The sequence below is a fragment of the Trachemys scripta genome, chromosome 22 (assembly GCF_013100865.1).
Source record: "Trachemys scripta elegans isolate TJP31775 chromosome 22, CAS_Tse_1.0, whole genome shotgun sequence".
In the NCBI taxonomy this organism is placed as follows: domain Eukaryota; kingdom Metazoa; phylum Chordata; order Testudines; family Emydidae; genus Trachemys; species Trachemys scripta.
In genome coordinates, this window is record NC_048319.1 from 867,421 (window position 1) to 892,368 (window position 24,948).

At 45.3% G+C, this 24,948-nt stretch overlaps 1 protein-coding gene across 2 annotated transcripts in view; it reads left to right on the forward strand.

Moving 5' to 3' along the window:
* Positions 1–19,364, forward strand: part of LOC117869064 (insulin receptor-like) — a 33,529-nt gene extending 14,165 nt beyond the window's left edge. For both annotated transcript variants that reach the window (XM_034755564.1, XM_034755565.1), the window contains 11 exons: positions 356–630; positions 902–1,044; positions 3,976–4,135; positions 4,947–5,046; positions 7,155–7,222; positions 8,449–8,678; positions 10,087–10,197; positions 10,293–10,452; positions 11,754–11,883; positions 12,125–12,259; positions 13,980–19,364. In XM_034755564.1, the coding sequence (XP_034611455.1) occupies positions 356–630; positions 902–1,044; positions 3,976–4,135; positions 4,947–5,046; positions 7,155–7,222; positions 8,449–8,678; positions 10,087–10,197; positions 10,293–10,452; positions 11,754–11,883; positions 12,125–12,259; positions 13,980–14,334 (1,867 nt within the window). In that variant the 3' untranslated portion in view covers positions 14,335–19,364. The remainder of the gene's footprint in view (positions 1–355; positions 631–901; positions 1,045–3,975; positions 4,136–4,946; positions 5,047–7,154; positions 7,223–8,448; positions 8,679–10,086; positions 10,198–10,292; positions 10,453–11,753; positions 11,884–12,124; positions 12,260–13,979) is intronic.
* Positions 19,365–24,948: the final 5,584 nt, after the last annotated feature.

Genomic DNA, 24,948 nt, shown 5'->3' on the forward strand with positions numbered 1-24,948 from the left:
TTAAGGCACCATCCTACCTCTGTAGAACCCAGAGATTAATAACATCATTGCAATGTTCAGCTGCGCTGAATTGGGAGAACTTGAGTCATTGCATACTTTGGCCTTAGCTTTTATTATTTCTATGTACAGTTATGAAACAAAGGTAGATCAAGATCACAGGCACCACTAAAAGGTAACGTTTCTGCAAAGACATTGAGACAGGGTTGTTAGAACAAAAAGTTCTGAATTCTTTAGTTTGTGCTGCATTGCAAGTGCACTCTACTTGCATTTGAGTTTTCAGATGAACTCTGAACTCCCAGATAAATATGTTTGAGCTAAATATGGTGAATAATTTCTTAAATGTGTTGTTCTGCAGGCCATCACGAAAACGAAGAGATCTTGGCAGTGTGGCTAATGCCACTGTGGTGGTACCCACCATCCCATCTTCGTTGAATACCTCCTCTGCAATAGCACCTGAAACTGTAGAGGAACAGAAACCTTTTGAGAGAGTTAAGTCTAAGGAGTCCTTGGTTATCTCAGGTCTGCAGCATTTTACAGGGTATCGCATTGAGCTCCATGCTTGTAATCATGATGCCCAAGAATTCCGGTGCAGTGTCGCAGCATATGTTAGTGCCAGAACCATGCCAGAAGGTGAGTTGCCTTTACTCAGCTTTGCTTCAGGGGAATCTAATATTTTTAAATGGCCGTTTTCTCGATGTGTTAGCTGCATTTCAGAAAATGCCTTGGGAAGCTCATGCTGATGAACTAGGCTGTACCTATTGCTAATAAATATCCCTGTTCGTTGGTTAGGTGGGAAAGGCTGACATATTGGGCTGGGCCAGGTTTGCATTTTGTAAAATATTTTAGAACTTAAAGAAAGTTTTTTCTAAACATAACTTTGTAACAAATCTGTTGGTTTTAGCAAAGGCTGATGACATTGTTGGTCCAGTTACCCATGAGCTGGTCGAAAAAAATGCTGTTCATTTGAAGTGGCAGGAGCCAAAGGAGCCGAATGGGCTAATTGTGCTATATGAAGTGAATTATGGGCGTCTTGGGGAGCCAGAGGTGAGAGCTTCTTTCATTCAGCCTGTCCATGGATGGTATGTGAGTAGGTGTGCGCTCTACACCCTTGCTCTAACATGGGGAGATAGCTAGTAGTGGCAGCTGGGAAGTTGAATTTGCATATTGCTACATTCCCTGGACTCATCTCCTCCTTATCAAGTGTCAGGACAAGATCAGAATTGAGGCTGTTTGAAGCAGAGCCCACCAACTGCCTCCATCACCACTGGTTCGGTAGCTTTCTTGGTATGGACATATTAGAACGGAAGACCAATGAATTCCAAAGTGTGTGTACCAAGGAATGCTGTGACACAGCCGGCAATCGTGTGGGCGCCAGAAACTTTGGTGGCACAATCAAATTGCCAGTGATGGACGTAAACTGAATATAGCAGCACCCCCTTTAAAGAGCTAGCCAGAGTGCGATGTGGATGGTGCTCAATCTTCAAGGAGACCACATCCCTTTGGAATTTGCCATGATGATAAAAGTGCCCTGGAATGTCTGTCTTGGTAATCATAGAATATCAGGGTTGGAAGGGACCTCAAGAGGTCATCTAGTCCAACCCCCTGCTCAAAGCAGGACCAATTCCCAACTAAATCATCCCAGCCAGGGCTTTGTCAAGCCGGGCCTTAAAAACCTCCAAGGAAGGAGACTCCACCACCTCCCTAGTAATGACTGGCTGCAGCTATGCACTCCCCTCCTGCGGGAGTAACACAGAGCACAGCTCTGCCCGTAGGTGTATCACTATAGCTGCAAGGGAGGACTGGCTGCAGGAGTTCATGGAAACCAGCTGTGGAAGTTCTGTTTTGCATGATGTTGCTCCGGAAATGCAAGGCATTCCACCCTGCCCTATTGTTCTAGTTTGTCTGGTTTCTTTTTTGCATGAACTTACCAGCTACTCTGGCACAGAAATGTGCCCACTCTTACCCTCTGGGAGTGTGTTCCATGGTGATGGACAGCACTACATATCGGTGTCCTCAGCATGAGTCTCTCATTTGTTAGCCTGGTGCAGGGATTTCTGTAGGGATTTTAGTGCACAGAAAGCTATGGAAACAATATAGATGTAAATCTCAGCTGCTTATTGCGAAACAATTGAAGTTACAGTTCAAGGATATAGTAAATGGCAACCCTGACCCTGCAAGCTGAACTGCATGGGCAGAGCCCAATGCCTGGGCAGGGTTCCAGTGGGGCTCTGCATGGGTGGAAGGGTTTGCCTGCCCAGTACAAACGGCAGAATTGAGGCCCAGTACAGTAAATGGCATACGTCCCACCTGATATAATACTACTAAACAATGAGAGGCAAATCCAGGATATACCGTTATAATGGGGAAGATCGGAGCATTCCAACACACAATTATTTGTCTCTTTGCCGTTCAGGAGAACTATGGGGGGGAGTCCTCATGCTAATAACCTTTAAAAGGTATCCATGGGAGGACTTCATTTGAAATAGCTTGTGATTTAGCTCGTCTTCCTTTGGTTACTTGTTGTAGCACTGTGCTTGGTATGAGCTTCCTTCTTGGGTGATCAGCAGAATACTCCACTTGCAGAGTTAACCTTTGGACTAACATAGCTGTTGTTCTCGTTTGTTTTCTTGATCTTTGGGCAACATGTTTTTATGGCTTTTCTTTCTTTGCCTTTCAAATCCAACTCTCAGGGTGATATGCAGCCCTTCCCTCCCTGCAGTGGGCTGGGTATGTGCTGAGATCGGTGAATGATTTCATGAATAAATAGTGTTAGGAATAAACTACTGCTAGTCACTGAACTTCTTTGGGTGTTAAATATGTGCCTAAGTTATGAGTTGGTAGGAAGGCTGAAGTCTTGGCCTTTCTAGCTCTCCCACCCTTTTGTTTGTTTAAGAACTCTTCTTTTGGTGTTTTGAATGTTGATTTGATGCCAAATGAAAATCACCATTAACCAGGGTATTAGAATTCTCAGCGGCTTTCATAGGAAACTGCCCACTGGCTGCAATAAATCATTATGGCGTTAGCTGAAATACATTTAAAAGCCACCCAGATGTTAGTGATATAAATAAAAGCCCTTCCTAGACATCCTTCTGGACAAAGGCAAAAGGACCCTGGGGACTCATGGCGCTCTCCTGTTCTGACTTGCAGTAACTGTATTTGATTGTTTATAAACAATGCAGGTAATAAGCTGCCATGCTGTGCTCTGGCTGCCTGCCCACTAGCGTGTTCAGATACATAGGAATGTCTGCTCTAGCAGACTCTGAAATCCACCCCAAATGCCAGAATTTTGCTCTGTTGTTACATGGCCCAGACTCTCCACCCAAGTACAGGTGCTGGAAAGCTTAACTAATCTGGGCTCTGGCAGTGAGCTGGGGGTGAGGGGAGACTCCAGAATGTGGGGATAACCCTTGCTAGCAGCATCCACCTATTTACATCCCATTGGCAGAGCCAGCCCCCACGAAATCAGGCCCTGAGTGACTTAGTGCTTTAGAATTTATAGTCTAAACCCACCACCTGGAATCGCACTTGGAAACGTGCAGGGAGCTAGCACCGATTATGGTGCTGCAGTTCATCTTCCCCAGCGCTGGTGTCTGGGAGAGTTCTGAGGAACAGCCATGTCTTGAGGTGCAAAGGGCCCGGATGACTGCAACAGGGGCTGCATGTCAAAGAAGTGCACGTGCTTGTTTCATTGGGCACAGGTGGAGAGCAGCGCTCTTGAGTAACAGCCTTAGGGCAGGCCAGATCTGAGAGCTCATAATTCATGGTCACAAGTTGCTATTTCCAGCATCATCTCAGTCTCCCTAGACACGGAGCTGTTGTGCTGTGCCCTCTGTCTATTGGGGTTCAGCAGGGGCTGGGCGGGGAAGATTTGCAGATTAATTTGTGGAAGGGAGGTTGATTGTTACAGGCCTCCTGGCTGTGCTGCATTCTTCAAGAGGCAGTGAAGTAAAGCTGTCGTTTTCCATCCTCCTGCAGGAGGCACACCGCTGCGTTTCTCGTAAGCAGTTTGCTAATGAACAGGGCTTTAAGTTACGTGGACTACAGCCTGGAAACTACAGCGTCCGAATCCGAGCCACCTCGCTGGCAGGAAATGGGTCATGGACAGAGCCCACATATTTCTACGTGGCTGACTATTGTGAGTTTGCTTATTCAAAGTTTAATGTTTTAATAGAAATCCGGGCTATTCTCTGGAGAGGGAAGCACAGCACAGAGCAGGTGCACTGGAATAGAAGTGCATGGGGAAAAATACGGTGATATGGGGATTACAAGTGGTAAGCGCGTTAGAGAAACTTGAAAATCAGTCTCTTAAAAGCTGATCTATTTCCCTCAATTATTTGTTAACGCTGAGGTCACAGTCCTGGGTGGCCGTGCATTGCTTGCCAATGGCTTCAGGGCAAAGCGAACTGTCTTCCTGTGTGTGAGCTTAGAAACCTCTGGAAATGGGCTCTTTGAATCTGAAGAGCTGCCTTCTGCATTGAGTTAAATAGCGAGAAAAGCAATCCCATCCACTTTGTGTCGGAAATGGCTTTGCTCTGCATTGAGTTTGGGAGCGCAAGAAGGCAGTGGAGATGGGAGATCATTTGGGAGCCGCCTCTGGTTCTGTTCAAATTTCCCATCATCAGGGAAGTTCCTAAGCACTTTGATTTGCCCACATTTGACATGAATTAGCTAGCTAGCTGGCTCGTCTGCAGCCGTCAAAGTGCTGAGGTGCTTGCCAATCTCGTTCTGGGTGGAGCACAGCAGGTTTGGATAGGAAGAGATTCCTGCTTTGTGCACTGTTGGGCCAACTCTGTAGTGGCATGGAGCACCTCTGACTCCTGTCACTTTGGCAGAATCTCACCCTGCACTCATGGGTGTGCAGGTGTTCCTGGGGGGATTTCAGTCAAGAAAAGGCTAAACTGCTTGGAAGCCCACGTAACACTTCTCTCTCTCTCTCTTTCTCTCAGCGAACACTCAGTCTAATATTGCTGCTGTTGTTGTCCCAATCCTTTTTTCCATAATAATTGTTGGAATTATTGGAGCTGCCTGTGTATTTGTGAAAAAGAGGTGGGTGATATGTATCGCTCTCAGCAGAACAACAAAATGTTTTACCAAAGAGATACGCTAGTAGTTTTCTGTGGCTTTATAAAAGAGGTAACAGATTTTAGCAGAACAGCTAAATGACTTGTCTAGGAAACATCTTGCATTTGGAGATCTAAAGTTCAGGAGCTGTTATCTGTCCTGTGCTTTGGGAGTTGTTTTAATTGCATGGCTGTATGTAGACTCTAAGGGCATATCTACATGGCAACTAGACAGCTGCGGCTGGCCCATGCCAGCCGACTCTACTTTGCGGGACTGAGGCCACAGGGCTGGTGGAGCCCGGGCTCTAGGACCCCGCAAGGTGGGAGGGTCCCAGAGCTCAGGCTCCAGTCTGAGCCCAGAAGTCTACACAACAATGAAACAACCCTGTGAGCCCAAGTCATAGAATCACAGAATATCAGGGTTGGAAGGGACCTCAGGAAGTCATCTAGTCCAACCCCCTGCTCAAAGCAGGACCAACACTGACTAAATCATCCCAGCCAGGGCTTTGTCAAGCTGAGCCTTAAAAACCAATAAGGAAGGAGATTCCACCACCTCCCTAGGTAACCCATTCCAGTGCTTCACCACCCTCCTAGTGAAATAGTGTTTCCCAATATCCAACCTGTCCACATGAAAGACCCCCTAAGCTTATTTCTACCAGCTTAGATTAAAAACTTCCCCAAGGCACAAATCCTTTCCTTGTCCTTGGACGGTATTGCTGCCACCACCAAGTGATTTAGCCAAAAATTCAGGAAAAAGGCCACTTGTTCTTTTAAAATCCTGAAGTCTGTGCTTCTGGTTCAGAATGATCCCACCATGCTGCCACCATGTCAGGGTTCCCCTAGACCAGGGGTTCTCAAACTGGGGGTCAGGACCCCTCAGGGGGTCATGAGGTTATTACATGGGGGGTCGCGAGCTGTCAGCCTCCACCCCAAACCCCGCTTTGCCTCCAGCATTTATAATAGTGTTAAATATATAAAAAAGTGTTTTTAATTTATAAGGGGGGGTCGCACTCAGAGACTTGCTATGTGAAAGGGGTCACCAGGACAAAAGTTTGAGAACCACTGCCCTAGACCCCTCCCACTGCAACTTGAGACCATTTCTTCTTGTTCTGTCATCTGCCACTACTGAGAATAGCCGAGCTCCATCCTCTTTGGAACCCCCCTTCAGATAGTTGAAGGCTGCTATCAAATTCCCCCTCATTCTTCTCTTCTGCAGACTAAATAACCCCAGTTCCCTCAGCCTCTCCTCGTAAGTCATGTGCTCCAGCCTCCTAATCATTTGTGTTTGCCTTCTGCTGGACTCTCTCCAATTTGTCCTCATCCTTCTTGTAGTGGGGGGCCCAAAACTGGACGCAGTACTCCCGGTGTGGCCTCACCAGTGCCAAATAGAGGGGAATAATCACTTCCCTCGATCTGCTGGCAATGCTCCTACTAATACAGCCCAATATGCCGTTAGCCTTCTTGGCAACAAGGGCACACTGCTGACTCATATCCAGCTTCTCATCCACTGTAATCCCCAGGTCCTTTTCTGCAAAACAGCTGCTTAGCCAGACGGCCCCCAGCCTGTAGCTGTGCGTGGGATTCTTCCTTTCTAAGTGCAGGACTCTGCACTTGTGCTTGTTGAACCTCATCAGATTTCTTTTGGTCCAATCCTCCAGTTTGTCTAGGTCACTCTGGACCCTATCCCTACCCTCCAGCTTATCTACCTCTCCCCCCAGCTTAATGTCATCTGCGAACTTGCTGAGGGTGCAGTTCATCCCATCATCCAGATCATTAATAAAGATGTTGAACGAAACCAGCCCCTGGGGCACTCCACTTGATACCAGCTTTCTATCCACCTTATAATCCATTGATCCAATCCATACTTCTTTAACTTGCTGGCAAGAATACTATGGGAAACAATATCAAAAGCTTTGTTAAAGTCAAGATATATCACATCCGCCGCTTTCCCCATATCCATAGAGCCAGTCATCTCATCATAGAAGGCAATCAGGTTGGTCAGGCAATCAGCCCCGCGAGCCCTAAGGTGACAAAAACACAAGGCACAAAACTGTAGAAATACTGAAACTTTTTATGTATCTGTCTTGCTTCCAGACAAACTGAAGGACCAACTGGGCCGCTCTATGCATCCTCTAACCCGGAGTACCTGAGTGCCAGTGATGGTGAGAGCATGCTGCAGTTCTGACCATTCCAGTGCTTCACTTGGTTTTGAATTATGACTTAGGAAACATGGATCCATGTATAAAAGCTTAAAGGATGTTCTTGTCCCTTCCTGGGTGGGCAAATGCTGCTACTAGAGCAATTCTAGGGTAGAGAAGAGGAGCTCAGTTAGTTTAAAAAAAGATAAGCCCACTTTTGGGTTGGCGATAACTATTGGGAAGTGGTGTGCTATTAACATGCTCACTACTTCAAGCTGTGTGCTGCAGCATAGGAACATATTTTACTGCCACTCTTGGCTGTAGTTTTTCTCCAGGTTTTTTTTGCTCAAGAGTCTCTGGTACATTGATGCTTTGCAAAGAATATCTAATGGGATCACAGTCAACACCTGCATCTTTGGCATGCCCTGCATGTCTCAGGGCTGCTCTGTGTAATCCACTGAAAAGGGTTTGGAAAGGAGTTTCCTCCCTTTCCTGCTGTAGGAATGCCTGTCAGCTTGGACAAATACACTGTGTTTAAGCAAAGTACTGTGCATCTAATTTCATTGTGTTCAAAGGCGTAAGAAGGGGGCTGTTTACTGGAATCCAGCTTTAGCTTATTTCTTTACTGAAGCAGTCATGTTTGTCCTCTCGCCCCGGCTTCTGCAGTACAAGGCTGACAGTCTGAACAAAGCGAGATTATTTTAAGATGTTGAGTTTTAGAACAGCGTCTTTGTATCCGTTATTTGTTTAGATTTGTTATATCTTCGTGGAAAGTGAGTTCGGTGCGGAATATCACATCCAGTACAGGAGCGAGACATGGGCGTTTGAACTAGTGAATGCAAATGCTGGATGTCTGCTTGTGGATCATAATCCCCTTTTTACCTGCATTATGCACTTGCTGCTGCGTTCTGTCACTCATCCTGCAGATTCTCCCTGGCACACGCTTTGCAAGACTCAGTCCTACTGTCTGTGAGACAGATGCTCCTCGCCTCACCCCTTGTGCAGACATTTGCACCGGGATAAAGTGGGAATGAAATACTGCTGTCTGATTAGGCAGTGTTTCACACCCACGTGTAAATGGCTGCACAAGGCGGGGGTGACTTTGGCTCCCAGTCTCTAGTCTAGCCCCTGTCTTGCTGAGGTGGTAACAGTGTCAAGGCCTGGGTGTTCCTGTCTCCTGTGCCTGATTGCAGAAACCTCTCTCCAGTAACCGCTCTGCTCATTCAAAAATGTCTTTCTCCATGTGACAGTTTATGTGCCCGATGAATGGGAAGTCCCACGAGACAAGATTAACCTTCTCCGAGAGCTCGGCCAAGGCTCCTTTGGGATGGTGTATGAAGGGATAGCCAAAGACATAGTGAAAGGGGAGCCAGAGACTCGGGTAGCTGTGAAAACCGTTAACGAATCTGCCAGCCTCCGGGAGCGCATTGAGTTTCTGAATGAAGCTTCTGTAATGAAAGGGTTCAGCTGCCATCACGTGGTAAGTGAAGTTTCTCTGCATTAAATGACTTACTGGTGAAAATCCCACCTTTGAACTAATGTCCCTTTAGTGCTTTATAATGCTAGAGAATCAGGCTGAAAAAATGGTTAAAAGGGAAGCAAAATCCATCAGTGAGAGAGATTGGCAGAGTCTGGAAAATTCGTCTTCCTGTATAATTTCCCTTGTGCTCTTTCAACCCCCCCCCCCCTTCATGATAGAGCCCCATGTCCCATGACAGCACTCTGGGATCTTGCTACAGAAGTGTTGGTATGACCGGAATGGGGCCAGTTATGGTCACTCAATTAGGGTGAACTGAAAGAATGGGGAAGACAAAACACTGGTGGATATTCCAATACTTAGATTTACCAAGCCAGCATAAAACAGCTTCTTTATTATCTTACTAGTTACTCAGAAGTCCAAACAACACAGTTCCTTTAAAAGTGATCCAGCCTCAGGCCTCCAACCAGGTACCTAAGTCAAATATGATGATTTCTGAAAATCTTATTTCATCATATAAAAGAAAAGGTTCTACCAATCCCAAGGGATCAGACACATTACCTCCCAGGTTAATGAATGTTTCAGATCTTAGTCAAATACACGCTACAGCCAATTCTTATTAACTAAACTAAAATGTATTAAAAAACAAGAGAGAGAGAGTATGGTTAAAAGATCAATATACATACAGACATGAGTTCAATCCATTGAGGTTCAGATTCATAGCAGAGATGGTGAGCTTTGTAGTTGCAAAGAGTTCCTTTAGAATTCAGTTCATAGGTCATAGTCCAATGTCCAAATCTCATATTCAGGGCATACCAGCATAACTGGGACCCCAGTCTTACGACTCAAACTTCCCCTGACGACGCCTAAGCAGATCTGAGATGACAGAATCAGGACACAAGGGTCTTTTTATACAGTGTTCTAGCATCCACTTGACCACACAGTCCTGGTTAAATAATAGGCTTTTGATGTAACCTTTTGCTTTCTAAACATCAGTAATTAGTTACACAAATTAACATAGGGCAATTTATCCATTAGGCAGTCTATTACAGACTTCAAAGAGACATATAGACAATGACATTATTTTACCCAAGATTCATCTAAATGTTAATATTCCCTTTTGATCTCGTCTGCTTACAGGGAGCATCTAAGATACACACAATTAGTATTACTTCTAACAATATAGGTTTGCATTTCAAAGTTCTAGCCTATTTAACATGAATGGCCCTAATTTATCATTCACGTACCTTTCTAACATGACTTGAAAGGTGAGCTTTGGGTCATTCAGCCTGCGAGCTGTTTAACCCTTTCCAGCCATGCATCACAGTTGGTTTAATTGTAAACTCCATTTTCACAAATGTGCCATGCCCAGACACAACGCTAAGGGAGAATCCCCATTTCTGTTTTTCAGGTTCGCCTCCTAGGGGTGGTCTCAAAAGGACAACCCACACTGGTTGTCATGGAACTGATGGCACATGGAGATCTGAAAAGTTACCTTCGCTCCCTCAGACCTGATGCTGAGGTAAAGGTGGGAGAGAAGCGATATTGGAGGGGGTGGGGGTGTCGTACAACAGACTGACTTGCTTTGGTCTTTAATACTTTCTGACTTAACTTCAGAATAACCCTGGCCGTCCCCCACCAACTCTCAGAGAGATGATCCAGATGGCTGCAGAGATTGCAGATGGTATGGCTTACCTGAATGCCAAAAAGTTTGTCCACAGAGACCTTGCAGCCCGTAACTGTATGGTTGCAGAAGATTTTACTGTAAAAATTGGAGGTATGTAATGTGTGTGTCAAATCTAATACTAAGCTTTCCCCGTTGAGAAGGAGTTCTGTGAAATCCTAGGCCTTGGCTACACTTACCCGCTAGTTCGACAGCTGGAAATCGAACTTCTGGGTTCGACTTATCGCGTCTAGTCTGGACGCGATAAGTCGAACCCGGAAGTGCTCGCCGTCGACTGCGGTACTCCAGCTCGCCGAGAGGAGTACCGCGGAGTCGACGGGGGAGCCTGCCTGCCGCGTGTGGACCAAGGTAAGTTCGAACTAATTCGAACTAAGGTACTTCGAACTTCAGCTACGTTATTCACGTAGCTGAAGTTGCGTACCTTAGTTCGAATTAGGGGGGTAGTGTAGACCTGGCCCTAGACTAGTGCTATAAAAAGCCAGCTGATCTCCATTGGTTTTTAACTGTCTTTAAAGTTCTACACTAAGGTGAATCTTCTTTGTCCAATATCTTTTCCTGAAGGACCTGCAGGCACTTTGGTAAGTGGATTGTCTAGGTGAGCCTCACTGCAGCTTCTATAGCTTCTACTGAAATGTAGTTAATAACTTTCTCTAATGAGAGCTCCTCAGGAAATGTCATATTATTTCTTGCTTCCATGAGAACTGTGACAGAGAAAGTATCCTATTCATGGAGCATAAACTAAAAGCTAAGGACTGCTAAAGATATAATTAGGCCCAAGGACTAGTTTTTATGGAGGACAAATGTCTAAAACAAGTTCTTAACACCAGTTGAGTCAATAAAATTTAAAAATAATCCAAACCCCACTCAAAGCCTCCTCTGGCCTCAGGCCAGCCACCTGGAATTTCAAACCAAAAGGAATTCTGTTTTCATCAAACGAGTGGGAAGAGATCAGTCAAAATAGGGCTTAGTTACAACTGTGAGCGTGAATGGTACCATGGCTGCATAATAGTTTAGGAAGGAGATGGGGGGAGGGGGGAATGTGCTCATTCCCCCAATACTCTCAAGATAGCAGCATGACTGAAAGTTGGGGTGTTATAGGCGCAATAGCCTGACCCTAAGGAAAGGAATTGTTTTCTGTGGTGTAACTTAATATAGTTGGAGTAACTGGGCAGCAGGACACTCTAAGGCAAGCGACTGTGGCTCCCACAGTGCAGAGATCCAGGAGAGGATTGTGGAAGACACCTGTGGAATGAAGTAGGCAGGAGTCCTGCGCTGTGGGTACCTGGCCCTGCCTTCTGTGCTGGTACACAGTGTTAATGTGCACGTGTTACAGAAATCGGAGTCCTTTCAGCAAGGACTGGGCATTAGTAATGCATCCTAATTTCTTTTGTCAGACTTTGGCATGACCAGAGACATCTATGAGACCGACTATTACCGTAAAGGAGGCAAAGGGCTGCTGCCTGTGAGGTGGATGGCACCCGAATCTCTAAAGGATGGTGTCTTTACTGCTTACTCAGATGGGTGGTAAGTTGCACTCTGCATTCCGTGATGAATTGTAGCAGGAGCCCTAATAGGGACATGGGTGACTCGATCTGTGTGTGTGGGGGGGGTGTAAGTTCTTCAGAGAACAGGAAATTATAATTTGAAACCGCTTCTTAAATATGTAGTGCATCTTCTAAAATCTCCCTGCACCAAAAGTAAGCTGAACATTGTCTTCTCTAGATCCTCAATATCAGTCTGATCAGTGGTTCTGGTCTTTTCTCAGGTCATTTGGAGTTGTCCTTTGGGAGATAAGTAGTTTGGCGGAACAGCCATACCAGGGACTCTCTAATGAACAGGTGCTAAAATTTGTAATGGATGGAGGATACCTGGATCAGCCAGACAACTGTCCAGAGAGACTGTAAGTACTAGAGGCGAGTGGGAACTGACCAAGTTATGCTCCTTTGGTTAAGGTATGGCCAGTGAAAGTGGCTGTAATTCCATCCCCTTCCCACCCTGATGAACGGAGGGAGCAAAGCTGAATTTTGAGAGCCACCTGACAAAGAAATGTTGTCACCCCATCCTGAGTGACCCAGAGATGAAGAGGAGAGTCAAGGGCAGCTCAGGCGACCAGAAAGGAAAGCCAAACTAAACTGGGCTGTATGATCGTAAGAAGAGAGAGTGCACACCAGAGGGTGTGAAGGCCAGAACACAGGGAAAGTCTAAAATATAAATAGGCCAAAACAAAAGGCCTTTTCCCATCACTGCATTTTAATGCACAGTGATTCACCTCTGCAGAGTGATGTGCCAGGGTTGTGCTTGCTTCTCTGCAGTTCCTAGCCAAGTGGCTGGAAATGCTGGGGAGAGGCTCATCAATCAAAGGGGGAGGGGGCTAACGCACTGTAGAAGCTGTCTGCAAATCGACACCTGGTCATAAGTCTGTGTTAGACAATTCCACCTGGTTTGCTTCTAGGCATGAGTGGTGGCCACTTTCCATGCATTAACTTTCAGGAATCCCTCATATGATGAATGGGAAGGGAGGGCGCAAAGTGTCTTGTCTTGTGCTTTTTCCTGTCTCTCAGGCATAGCAAGGGCCCTAGTTAGTCTGTCCTCTCCAATGGTTTTGTCATCCCATCAGCGTTTTATCCTTGCCCAGCGTGTGCTCCGTGTTTGATTCTGTAGCCAGCCTCAAGGGAGCACTGAAACTCTCCTCTCAGATGATGGGAATAACAATAGGCTAACCCCCTATGGCCCTCAGGTGGGGGGGTTACTAAGAGAGTGATGGTGCTTAAGAGCTGGAGTGCTATCTCCAGGGTTTAGTTTTTAAAATGGCAGTGGAGCTGTTAGTGCCCTGCTACCCAAGCCTAGCCAGCTCTAGACTGTGTGTTGTCTGGCATGTTAGCCATCATCTTCCAGAGCCTGCATTTGGAATGTGAACAGGACCTGGGCTGCCCACAGGAGCAGCTGGGAGGAGGAATGGCAGGGCAGGTAGAGATGAGAGGGATGGGGAAAGGGCAAACACTGGAGGTCAGAAATACAGGGAGGCTTGAAAAGAAAACCTCTTTTAGAGAGAGAGAGAGAGAGAGAACATTAAGCAGACTTGGAAAAAGAATAAAATATAGTATAAATTGGCCATGGGAAAATTGAGACTGGAAATTAGAAGAAGGTTTCTGATCATTACAGGAGAGAGGTTCTGGAACAGCCTCTCAGGAGCAGTAGTGGGGCAAACAACTGAACTAGTTTTAAAATGAAGCTCAGTAAGTTTTATGAACAGGGTTATATGATGGGGTGGCCTGCAGTAGCAGCGGAATGGGCTCCATGGCCAGGAGGTTCTTTCCATTCCTGTGTTTCTACAATTGAATTAATCTGAGGGAGTCATGGGCCCTGACAGACATAGAAGGAGAGGAGCATGAGGCTATAATAGGAAAAGTGGAGACCAGGAAGAGAAACTGGAGAGGAAGAGAAGAAAACATAAGAGACTGTAAGTGGAAATGTTTGACCCGGGAATCAGAGTTGACAGCCATTGCAGGGAGTTTGTCCCAACGTTGGTTTGGATATTTAAATGACACCAGCCCCTGCTCAGGTCTATGCCTGTGAAAGAGATTCCCAGATGCTGACTCTCTTCTATGTCCCCTTTTCAGGCACAGCCTGATGCAGATGTGCTGGCAGTACAACCCCAAAATGCGCCCTACCTTCATCGAGATCATTGAGATGCTGAAGGAGGACTTGCACCCCAGCTTCCAGGAGGTGTCATTCTTTTACAGTGAAGAAAACAAACCTCCTGAGACAGAGGAGTTTGAGATGGACTTTGAGAACATGGAGAGCATACCCCTTGACCCTTCCTCCTATTCGCAGAGGGACAAAGTACTGGGGCGGGACAATGGGCCCTCCATGGGCCTCAAGGGGAACTATGAAGAGCATATACCTTACACTCACATGAACGGTGGCAAGAAAAACGGGCGGATTCTGTCCATGCCTAGGTCGAGCCCTTCCTAACACCTCCTGTTTGGCCCAAGGGTTGTGTCTTTGCTTTTCCCCTCCGTGAATCTCAGGACTCTTGTTGTTGCTGCCACAGCGTATGACATACAACTACAAATTCTCTGTTCAGATTTTTAATCATCCTATGATTAAGAGACTCTTTTTTTGACAAATTGAGTGGTTGTCAATGGACTTATCTGTGAACATAAATGGAAAAGGTTTCCATGGTGGCTGTCCCTTCTGTAGCCATGGTTCAAAACAGGAACTGACCTTGTAAATTAGGTTGAAAGAAGAGAATCCACATTTGCTAACAAAGGAAATGAAAATCAGTGATATCTGAGCTACATTATAAAAGTGCAGAACAAAACTTCTGCAGGACATAAATGTTCTCAGTAGAATTCCAAACTTTATGGCATCCTCTTCAGAAGTGTTTCTTTCACTACAGCCGAAGGATTTTAACACCCATCAATTGGACACGCCATTTCCTCAGATTGACCAATAGCTGCTGCTTTCATACTTTTTTAATGAGTTAAATCAGAGTGTGTGTGTGTGTGTGTGTGTGTGCGCGTGCGCGCGCATAGTATATATACATGGGGGGTGTGTGTGTGTATATATGTATGTATATATATACACACACACACACAAATATACACTTCTTTTGTACATAAGTTTTGTATGTTCTCAGAGAAGCTTTCCTCTTCTTGGAAGTGTGTACTCCTCTTTTTCCCAGTTTCCTGGAGTGATTGAACCCCAAACAGATTATTTTTGTACTAAGGACTCTTGGGAGTAGTTTTCTCTCATTAGCATATGAGGAAAAATATGCTAGGAGCCAAAGGAGTAGAAATCTGAGATTTGTGGCTACTTTCAAGACCAAACAAAACAGGAACCCCTGACCTGATATCAAGCTTTCTGTCCTTATAGCATTGAGTATATATATTGTTTGTTGTAACATATTTAAAATGTTTTTAGTTTTAAATGTTAACTACCATATAAATTATTGAGTGTTTATGATTCTTTTGGGGGGGAGGGGATTGGGGAGTTTGTTTGGTCTTAAAGTGGTCCATGGATTTCAGAATGAACTTTATTTTAGCTGATTACCCTCTTAGGAACTATGAAGCACATGTTAAGCTTGTACTTGACAAGGCTTTAAAATATAGTTTCGTGATTTATATCACACAGTCAGCCGGCTCCAGCTAAAGCCCCAAGATAAAGTTGTTTGGACTTGAGTTGGTTGGCGGAGGCTGACAGACAAAGCATTGCCTCAGCCCTCCGTCGCTCTGCTACTTCACTTTCTTTCCCTTCCATGTGCACTTTCCCACAGACATTGGAGAAAACGGCGCCAGGTGAAAGAGCAAAAACTCTAACAGAACAACAGACACTAACCCAACCCAAAGGGGGAAGTGCCAGGCTCCTGGCTCCATGAGTGGAGCCGAAGCTGAATGTGACTGTGGTGAACTAGTCTGTGCCTGTCTGCAGCCTGCATGGGCATTTGGCCTGGCACAACAAGTGGGACTTTGGCGTTTTCCTGAGATACCTGCACCATGCCCCGTGGGTAGTTACGGGGCGGTTTTGTTCTTAGCCAACGCCTCCAGCTCTTCAGGATGCTAACTTTTGTGTTTTGGGCTGGGCTTTGTTTTGCTGCTGTTTGCATAAAAGGCAAAGCTGTTTAGCTTAGGGTGTTAGAAAAGCATCATGAAACTACATGTCTCCTACAGTGATGAAAGGATGTACTGTCAGGGAAAGGGGCTGAAGCAGGGGGGAGTGAATGTACTAATAGGCTTGAAAGAAGCAAATCCCTAGATGTTGCAGGCGATTGTAATGCAGGTGATGGTTTCAAAGGGAGACCGAAGGTGAAAATCAGCAGTTTTTCTTTGTGACCCCTGTGCTGGGTGCAGTCCTGGCTCATCTGGGTGGGGCACTAAGCATGCAGGTGTGTGGCTTGTTACTCCAGACCATGTGTGGCTGCTTCGGCATCCCTGCAATTGAAAGACCAATCACTGAAAATAAAATAAGGGTTGGTGCTAATAGGGAGCACATCACTGATCCCTCCCTGCTAACCCAAAACTATAGACGCCTGGTAGTACGGCACCTAGATAAAGGATTATGGACTTCCTGCACCTCTTGAAAGGAGCAGCACCCCCTTATGTTTGTAGGGCCTGACTCAGTTGAGACAAAGGGAGAAGGTACAAAAAGATTGTTCACAAAATGAGATGCAAAATGTATTGTATAAATCTGAGGCCAGAACGTCACAGGTGGAAAGGCCTAGCTTGCATTCTTGTGCTTTACAAACTAGTAACTATTCAGCAGCTCTACACTACACTGCAGGGAAGAAGTATTCACACACTTTTCTAATTGAGAGAGGTTTTCTTATTAGGAAAATTTTTATTTATTTTAATATAAAATAAATCACTGTAAAAACAAACAATTTTCTTTCTTAAAACATACAAAGCGTGTACATTTTTATCTTTGAAAACTAGGCAGGAGGGTGTGGTGGGTTTTTTTGTTTTTTGTTTTGTCCTATTCTGGCACAGTCTACCTCAGTATCCCATAAGGCTATTTTTAATATTGTGCATCTCTAGACTTGATGAAATATTCTAGTCTGGACCGATTATGAATTGGGGAAAATCAATATCAACTGATTGCAATACGAGGGACCATTCATCGGAGGGATGGGAGAACAGCTAAACATTATTTATCACTTAACTTAAGCAGTAACGACCAAAGACCCTAGTTGTGGCTCTAAGTACACAATGGCCAAATTTGACTGATGCAATCCTCTTAGTTCTGCTGTGATCAGGAAAATATCCTGATATGGACAAAATAGCAATTCCCAGGGCTAAATATTTTAAGTATTTGGACGTTCTTCCTGATGCAGTGCCCTGAAATAGAATAAATGGCGTTTGTTTGGAATAACATGTGACCAGTGTGGACCAGATAATCAACAGTGCGTAATAGATCTAGTTGGAGTTGGACAGCTTGGATCATGTCCATGTTCTTAATTTATACCAGTGTGAATCTGGAGTAAATGATAGCAAGATGTGACCCTGAAAGTACAACTTTCTCACCCTATTGTTGCTTTAGGAACATTGCAGAATTGAAGTGATTGTCTCTGGCTGTTATTGGCACTGTAGAAGACCTTATATGTACACAAATATTGGAACCCCGTATTGGGTTTGGCTAGCTTTAGTTGATATTGGTTGGCCCTGTGTAGTGCACATGACTTGCAATGTCCAGCTCTTTGAAGAAGGCAGGGAATACATACTGTGTTTTGTGGTCCAGGCAGTCCATTCACATTGCATAAATATATGTTCCTCAATGGGTTACTTCAAACTTCTTTTCTCTTTCTCTTTCTCTCTCTCTGCATGCGTGTGTGGGGGTGCGGGGGTGGGTGTTGAAATCGAGTTCCTCTCAAAAAAAAAAAAAAAAATCAGTTGTTACAGCACTTAGCTTTTAAAGCTGATGCTTGTTTTCCTGTAGAGGTGAGAAGCGCAACTGAAAATGCTCTGCTAAAACCCAGCGTTTGCTTTGGGAAATCTTCATTTTTAGCCCACAATTGACATTGTGGTCCATGCTGTTGAAATTGTCATTATTCTGAAGCGTGTTGGGGCTCAGAAGAACCCTGGCATTGTGTCTTGCTGGGAACTACTCCTGTAACCCCAGCCCAGAGGCAGCAGGGCCCGTGCATGGATGTAGTTGATGAGATCTGTGTGTGGTGTATGACAGTTTCTGGTTTTGAGCTGTTCCTACTAACTCATTTGCAGAAAGGGTGTTAGCAATAATGGGCTTGTTCCTAGTCCCTGGGGAGCTCTGTTGCTCTCATGAACTTAACAGAGTCATATCAGAGCTGAAAATACTGTGACAGTAACAGAAGCACAGCACGTGCTGAGGGAGAAATCCTGCCCTTTGGTGAGAGGCGAGGAGGAGGAGAACAATGTCCAGGACCCAGGGTGGAATGGCTCAGGATGAGTAGTTGCAGCACACTACTGAGAAGCCCTCTTTCTCCTTGTCCAAAACGTGTCTTTCTGGCTATCATTGGTACTGATGACCACAACCTATGTCTGGATGGGCCCCCCTTCCTAGCAGTCACCTGAGAACCTGTGAAGCAGGTAGGAAGTTCTCCACATCCCCCACTGCGAAAGGTGTCCAGCCCCATAATGAAACACTATTTCTAAAGCTAGCAAAGCAGAAGAGATGAGCAGTGAGTCCCTGTGCACTGCTGTCTTTCTGTAACGCAAACGTTAAAGCGTGAGAACAGACAGGTTTCTCAGAAGCATTTGCACGTTAAATTCAGTTGCCACTTCCTGAATGCCTCTTGCGAGGCTGGTGGTACTTCACTTGCAATACAGCACACCTTGCACTACAAAAACCTATCTGCTAGGTTCAAAAAATGTCTGTTGTGGCTGCTTGTAAATATTCTATCGTAAAATAGAAGAGCTGATTATGGTAAACTAACTGGGCCAGCAGTGATTAGGTTAGACATGTGACATGACATAGACCAAGCTGCAGCTTCACAATCTTTCTTACATTGAGTAGTAAAGCAGCTACATCAGATGGGAAAAGGCTGCTGTTAGGTTGCTAAAGGGTACTCTGGATTATGGGTAGTATATCTGTTTCCTGTCAAATTTGTGTGGTAATATTGGGACACTTTTTTGATTAATTTTTAGTATGTTGCATATGATAATGGTTTCTCTTTGGAAAATCTCAGAGTTGTTTCCCATGCTATTTACCTAGAATATGATGGAGGAGGAGGACAGGAGTGAGGTAGATACTGTGCCAATTATCCTTGAGCCTCATTTTCTTGGGGGAAAGGGGAGAGGAGAGCAAATTCCCTCTTGAATATCACTGTGCTATGAAGAAGGGGCCTTGAGGAGCACTAAGCCTTCACTACAGAGCTGGTGCCTCCAGCTATTACTGAGACTGTACACTTGTTTTACAAGTTAGAAATCAAACCAAAATTTTTTGTGCCATAAACATTTGCTAAAGAGGCTCATGGTGGGAGCCCCGTCAATCCATGTGAGATGGGTTCCGAGGCTCCGCTCTGGCATCTCGAATAATACCAGAGGAAGCAAGAAAACTGCAGGAGAACCTTTGATCCTCTTTATTTCCTAGCCTGCCTCAAAAGCCGCCTGACTAAACTTCTCTTGGATCTTCTCTTTTACTTGGAGACTAGGTGGGCATGTTTTATGTCATGAACTAATTGCCTTTGAAAGCACAGCTGGTGCCGCCTGTCAGTTTCCTATGAGTAGTGTCCAGGGAAAGGAGCTGTTGAATGAATTGGAATAGAGGAATAGTAACTTCAGAAATACATAAAGTCTCTGAGATAAGATTAGTTGTTGTTTCTATGAACTTAAATTAAAATTGGCCTTTTTATTATCTGCTGCTTGGCTCGATATTAACTCTGCTTGCACACTGTACACAGAGCATTAACATGCCTCAGCTTGTTCTGTTTTGGCTTGCCTTGTTATGAAAATCATAAGAATGAGGCCAACACTAAATTTTCCCTTTGGAAGAATTTGAATATTTGAAGGCAATTTTAAAACTTCTGTTTTTATCAAATACCTGCTGCCATGAAATATGTCCTTTTTAAAAAAACAAAAACAAAAACAAACCATTCGTGTCTTTCCTGAAGATAAGCACTTATTCTTGCAGTTTAACAAATGTACTGCACCACAAAGCAAGCTATAAGAGTACAGGTGGAGAAGTGGTGATTTTTTTTCTTGTATAATAAAGTTAGTATTAATTTTTACAGTGTTACTCTTTTTTTGCTGAAGTAGTTGCAGTCAGCAAGAAAGAACGTTCCTGAAAGTCTTTTTTGTTCTTAACGCCCTACATTGTCCAAAATCCTAGTAAATGGTTCATTTCACTCATTCCAGAAAATCATGATTGACAGACGCTTTGGCCCAGACTTCAGTGGTTTGAGCATTGGCCTGCTAAACCCAGGGTTGTGAGTTCAATCCTTGAGGGGGCCATTTAGGAATCCGGGGCAAAGATCTGTCTGGGGATTAGTCCTGCTTTGAGCAGGGGGTTGGACTAGATGACCCCTTGAGGTCCCTTCCAACCCTGATAGTCTAATTATGAACTACATGCCTAACTTTTCGAAGTACTTGAGTAAATCTCATTGACTTAAATTAAGGCATGTGCTTGAGCAACTAGCTGAGTCAGGGCCAATATTAACACACGGCAAAGTATATTCCCAGTTCAGCTCTGGCTTTGTATTACGTTGAACTGGGAAATATTGACTCAACTAGAAAGTCCTTGCATTTCTCTGATGTACTATCCCCCTTGTTACCAAAGCACTCTTATCTAATTTAAATTCTCCCAGCAGCACCCAGTAACCCTTCAACACCCATTACTGAATATTTACCCCCATCCAACCCCCAAAGATGGAATTTTTAGAGAGGCCACTTTTGACTTTGGAAGATTGAATTAAAATTTTAAAATCCTACTTAAAATTAAAAACTTTTACCTTTAGCTTTATGTGGGGTGCAGATACACTTGTTCAAGTATCAAAACAGTAGGTTGTGTTTGAGGAACTACGCAGATGTGGGTACTGGTCATCAGCTTTATCAAACTCAGCCAAAAGTGAATATTGTTCTGCTTGTACCTTAAATAAACTGAAGGCAAATCCAGTTAAATGTTAGGTGAAGTTCTGTGAAGTCTTTATATTTTCTGTGTTTAATCTTGCTGCTCCTGCCTTCCTTTCTGCACACACAAGGTCCCAGAATGCTGATAGTCTTGCATATACCTCTTTTTTGAAATAAAGTAAAGGATCAAAATGTGCCATGGTTTAAAAAAAAAAAATTAAAAAAAAAGCTTGATTTATTTTTTCAATGTTTTCATATAAGAGCCAAGCAGTGACAAGTATAAAAAATACCTTTGAATATTAAAAATCTTGCTGTGTGTAAGATATTGAACAATTAACTGTTTATATTAAAATTCTGAATAAATTATCCCAGAATAACTCTAGTAATTTGTGTCTCTGCTCTCTGTGCACTGAATGCTGCTTTACCACATTAAAGGCGTTCGATTCACCTCTTGGAATAAACGATACTTTCACTGGCAAAATGAATGGTGTTAAGAAAAAAACGGTCAGACCGGCCAATTTATAGGCTTGTGGTTTGAGGTGTGTTTAACTCCTCTGCATAATTGCTTGTGTGATCTGTCCTGGGTTCTGGCCTTAGGGCAGAGGAGTGTGTAGCATGAAGCCATTAGATAAACATTGGCAAGAAGGAACGCCTTCTGCCAGGAGACGTCTGGAGCTGCCTTTCTGTTACACCAAGGGGAAAACTAGTGTTTGATTTGGTTTGTTTTTTCCCCCCACTTTTGCCTTTTGGAGAGAACTTGTCCCACACAGGCAGGTTAAATAAGACTGTTCCAGGCACCTCCTTCATGCCTAACCAGAGAGTTGATAGAACATGCTGATGACCCATCTAGTCTGGTGTCCCGTGACAAGCATCAAGCAGTGCTGGATGCATCGGAGGCAGATGTAAAACCATTTTTTTATTCATTTATTTATTTTCCCACTTGCACCTTGTTTAATTTTTTTACCAGAGGGAGAAATTTCCTTCCTGACCCCAACTGAAGATCAGCTCCAACCACGAAGCAGGATTTATAGTTGCTATTGTAATTGCAGATATTGTTTCCTACTCAGTTAAGTAATAGATCCTGCTTACAATTTCCTGAGTCGTAAGGATCAATAGTTTCCTGTGCCGGGCAGTTCTACACTGTGTAAAAAGCATCTGCTTCCATTTGTTAGAAGCCTTGTCGCTCTGTGTTACGGGATGGAGTGAATGCGAGCCCCCGATTGGCTCCTCATACTGCTTCACAGACTAGAGCCCTAATGCTGCAATGAGCCCAAACTCTTCGAAGAATCAGGGCCAAAATACCCCTCGTCTTTTTAACCTCTCCCTGTGTGAATGTCCACTGAATCATGTGATTATCAGCGCCTGTCTCTAGACCTTCCTTACTCCTGTAAGAAGGAACCCAAACTGAACGCAGGATTCTAGGGAATGGGCATGCCACCAATTTAAAGAAAAGCCTGTTGGTATTTATAGTACAACATAACCCTGTTTTCCTTAACTGCTGCTGAGTGGTGAGTGAATGTCTGCGCAATGCCTAGGAGGTTATTTTCCTGGGAGGCCAGCTAATTCAGAACCCCTCAGTGTGTGAGAGGAATTCAAGTTGTCCCTTCCTTGGGCATTATCTTACACTTACAATAGATAAATTTAATCTGCTGTTTTGTTACCCAATTTCCTAGTTTTGTTAGTGCCTTCTGAATCTCCTTGCAGTTCATCCTTCTCTTCACTAACGCAGCCTAGACTGCAACCAGAAAATACAGCCACCTGTATTCCACCCCTTAGGCTAGGAAAGGGGGTGGCCTCAACTTTTTAAAACTATGCCACTTGAAAATGTTTTACCTGCTGTTATTACAAGTAACCCCTGAAATGGCTAGAACCAAAAGACTGGAAGGAAACTTTCCAGTTAGTTTGCTGTGTAGATTCACCGGCCTTTTGTATAGTCTTTCCCCTCTAAGATCAGCCTTCTCTGCTGTTCATCTGGGCCTATCACAAAGCAACAAGAGTGAGAAGAATGTTTTTAAAAGAAACTATGTTGGTAAAACCCATAAAAATTGATTTGGGGGAAGTATGGGACCTGAACTGCTTTTCACTCAGTTCCCCCTCCCAAAAGGACTAGATTTCAAGCACTGATGGCATTTCTTTTAACTGTGGTGTCCCACCCACTTGGTCTACAGGTTCATACAGTGGACTGCCACATGGGATGCTAACATGTAACGTGTTGTATGTGTCATAAGATGAGAATGGTACAACGTGTGGCATAGACCGTGATCTGTGATATATCACAATTGTTGGGGCTGGGAAAGCAGGTGTCCGACTGTAGGTTCTTGGGTGGAGGTGCAGAGCTTTTCTTCTGACTCACCCTTGAACCCAAACCAGGTAAGTCTCATGAGCCCCACTAAGGAGCTCACCAGGCTGAGTCTGTATCTGATGCAAGTGGGGGCAGAGGCAGAGAAATCCTGCTCGGGAGGGAGCTTGTGGGCTAAGGATTATGGGCTTGTGTCCCAGAGGTGCTGAGCACCTGCTGTGCCTGGTGACTCCAGCTGGAGCTGTAAATGCTCTTCTCTGTAAGGACTGGCTTGTGTTGGGGCTTTCCTGGGGCAAGCTGCAGGGAGGGGGACAGGGTCTGGGTGACATCCATGGTGTGAGTCCTGTCAGATGCCACCAGTTAATGCAGACCATTGAAAAGGTAAATCCCTTCTTCTGGAGCAGGAACCATCCATATGCCCTCTCCAGGCAATTCAGCATGGTGGTTGTGCTCCTTGCCCAGACACTTGGCTATGGCTACAGCTAAGTCCCCACAAGAATTCACTCAGCTCAGGCAGATGTATCGGACTCTCACCGAATGGGCTTTTCCTGGAGATCAGAGCGATTTACACAACTGCGTAATGGCAAAAGGAAAACGTGCTTTGTACCAGCAGCATGAATCCAAACTGAGTGGAGTGCGCAAGAGGAGCTGCAGCTCTGGTAAGGATTCATCCCGCACGGTCTGATCTCCGTGGAAGCCTCGCTCGTGGTCGGGGCAGTGGTGGCTTGTTCTATAGATCGTGGCAAACGGTTGGGGAAGACTCTCTTCCCCTGGCAACAGTAGTCACAGTCCAGCCTCCCTGGGCGATCAGGAGAGCGTGGCCTTGAGACAGAGGCAGGAGAGACTGGCTCGTGCGCCGCACGGCAGCAGCCTGACGCTGTCTGGCCTGTAGCTTTAATAGCAGCAGCAGACGAGTTTGGCCTGGAAAGACACAAATTGGCCCAAAGTCTTTGGCTTGGGAATAATACCGAAAAGCTGCTTGTGCAGCGGCTGGCGACGGAGCAGTTTAGCAATCGGCACAAACCAGGTTTGCACAGTTCAGTAGGGCCAGAGAGGGCACCTCCACCCCCACCAGCCCACGGGATCTGGCTGCACAGAGCCTTCCTGATTCTTAACAGTCTTAGGACCTGGCTTCCGAATGCCAGCAATTGCCCCCAGGGTCTGGAGAGAAAAGCCAGCTGGAGTGGGACAAACCCACTGCCTGGCGGGACGAGAGCAGTATCTGGCAGCCCATGTGGCCATGCTATCTGGGTGGCCTGCCACTGGGCTCAGTGACTCTGCAGGGCCGTCTGCATGATCCTTCCAGCATGCTCTCTAAATGCTAGAATGTACTGGAGGGCATCTCCCCACCCCATAGCCAGTCACGCACATGCCACAGGAAACCAGGGGCTGGGAAACCCCTCCTGGTGGCTGCTCCTCAGGGGCTGGTCTCCCACTCTGCAGTTCTGTGGGAGCCCAGTGGCCTGTCCCAGACCAGGAGGTGGCTATTCACTTTCCGACCTGACACCACCTCTGTCTCCCCTTGTGAAAGCAGAGCCTTGGGGCCAGGATCCTGTCTTTGGGGGGAGGCGGGAAGGAAGAGGCTGGTCCAGGTCACTGTTTCCTTGACATGCGGCAGATTCTCTTTCCATCTCCCTGGTCAGGGGTTTCTCATTCCTTCCCCTTCGAGGCTGGGGGACAAGTCAACCCCCCACCCCACTCCTTTCAGCTGAGAAGCTTCTATGCATTGAGCATCCCAGGCTCATTCCC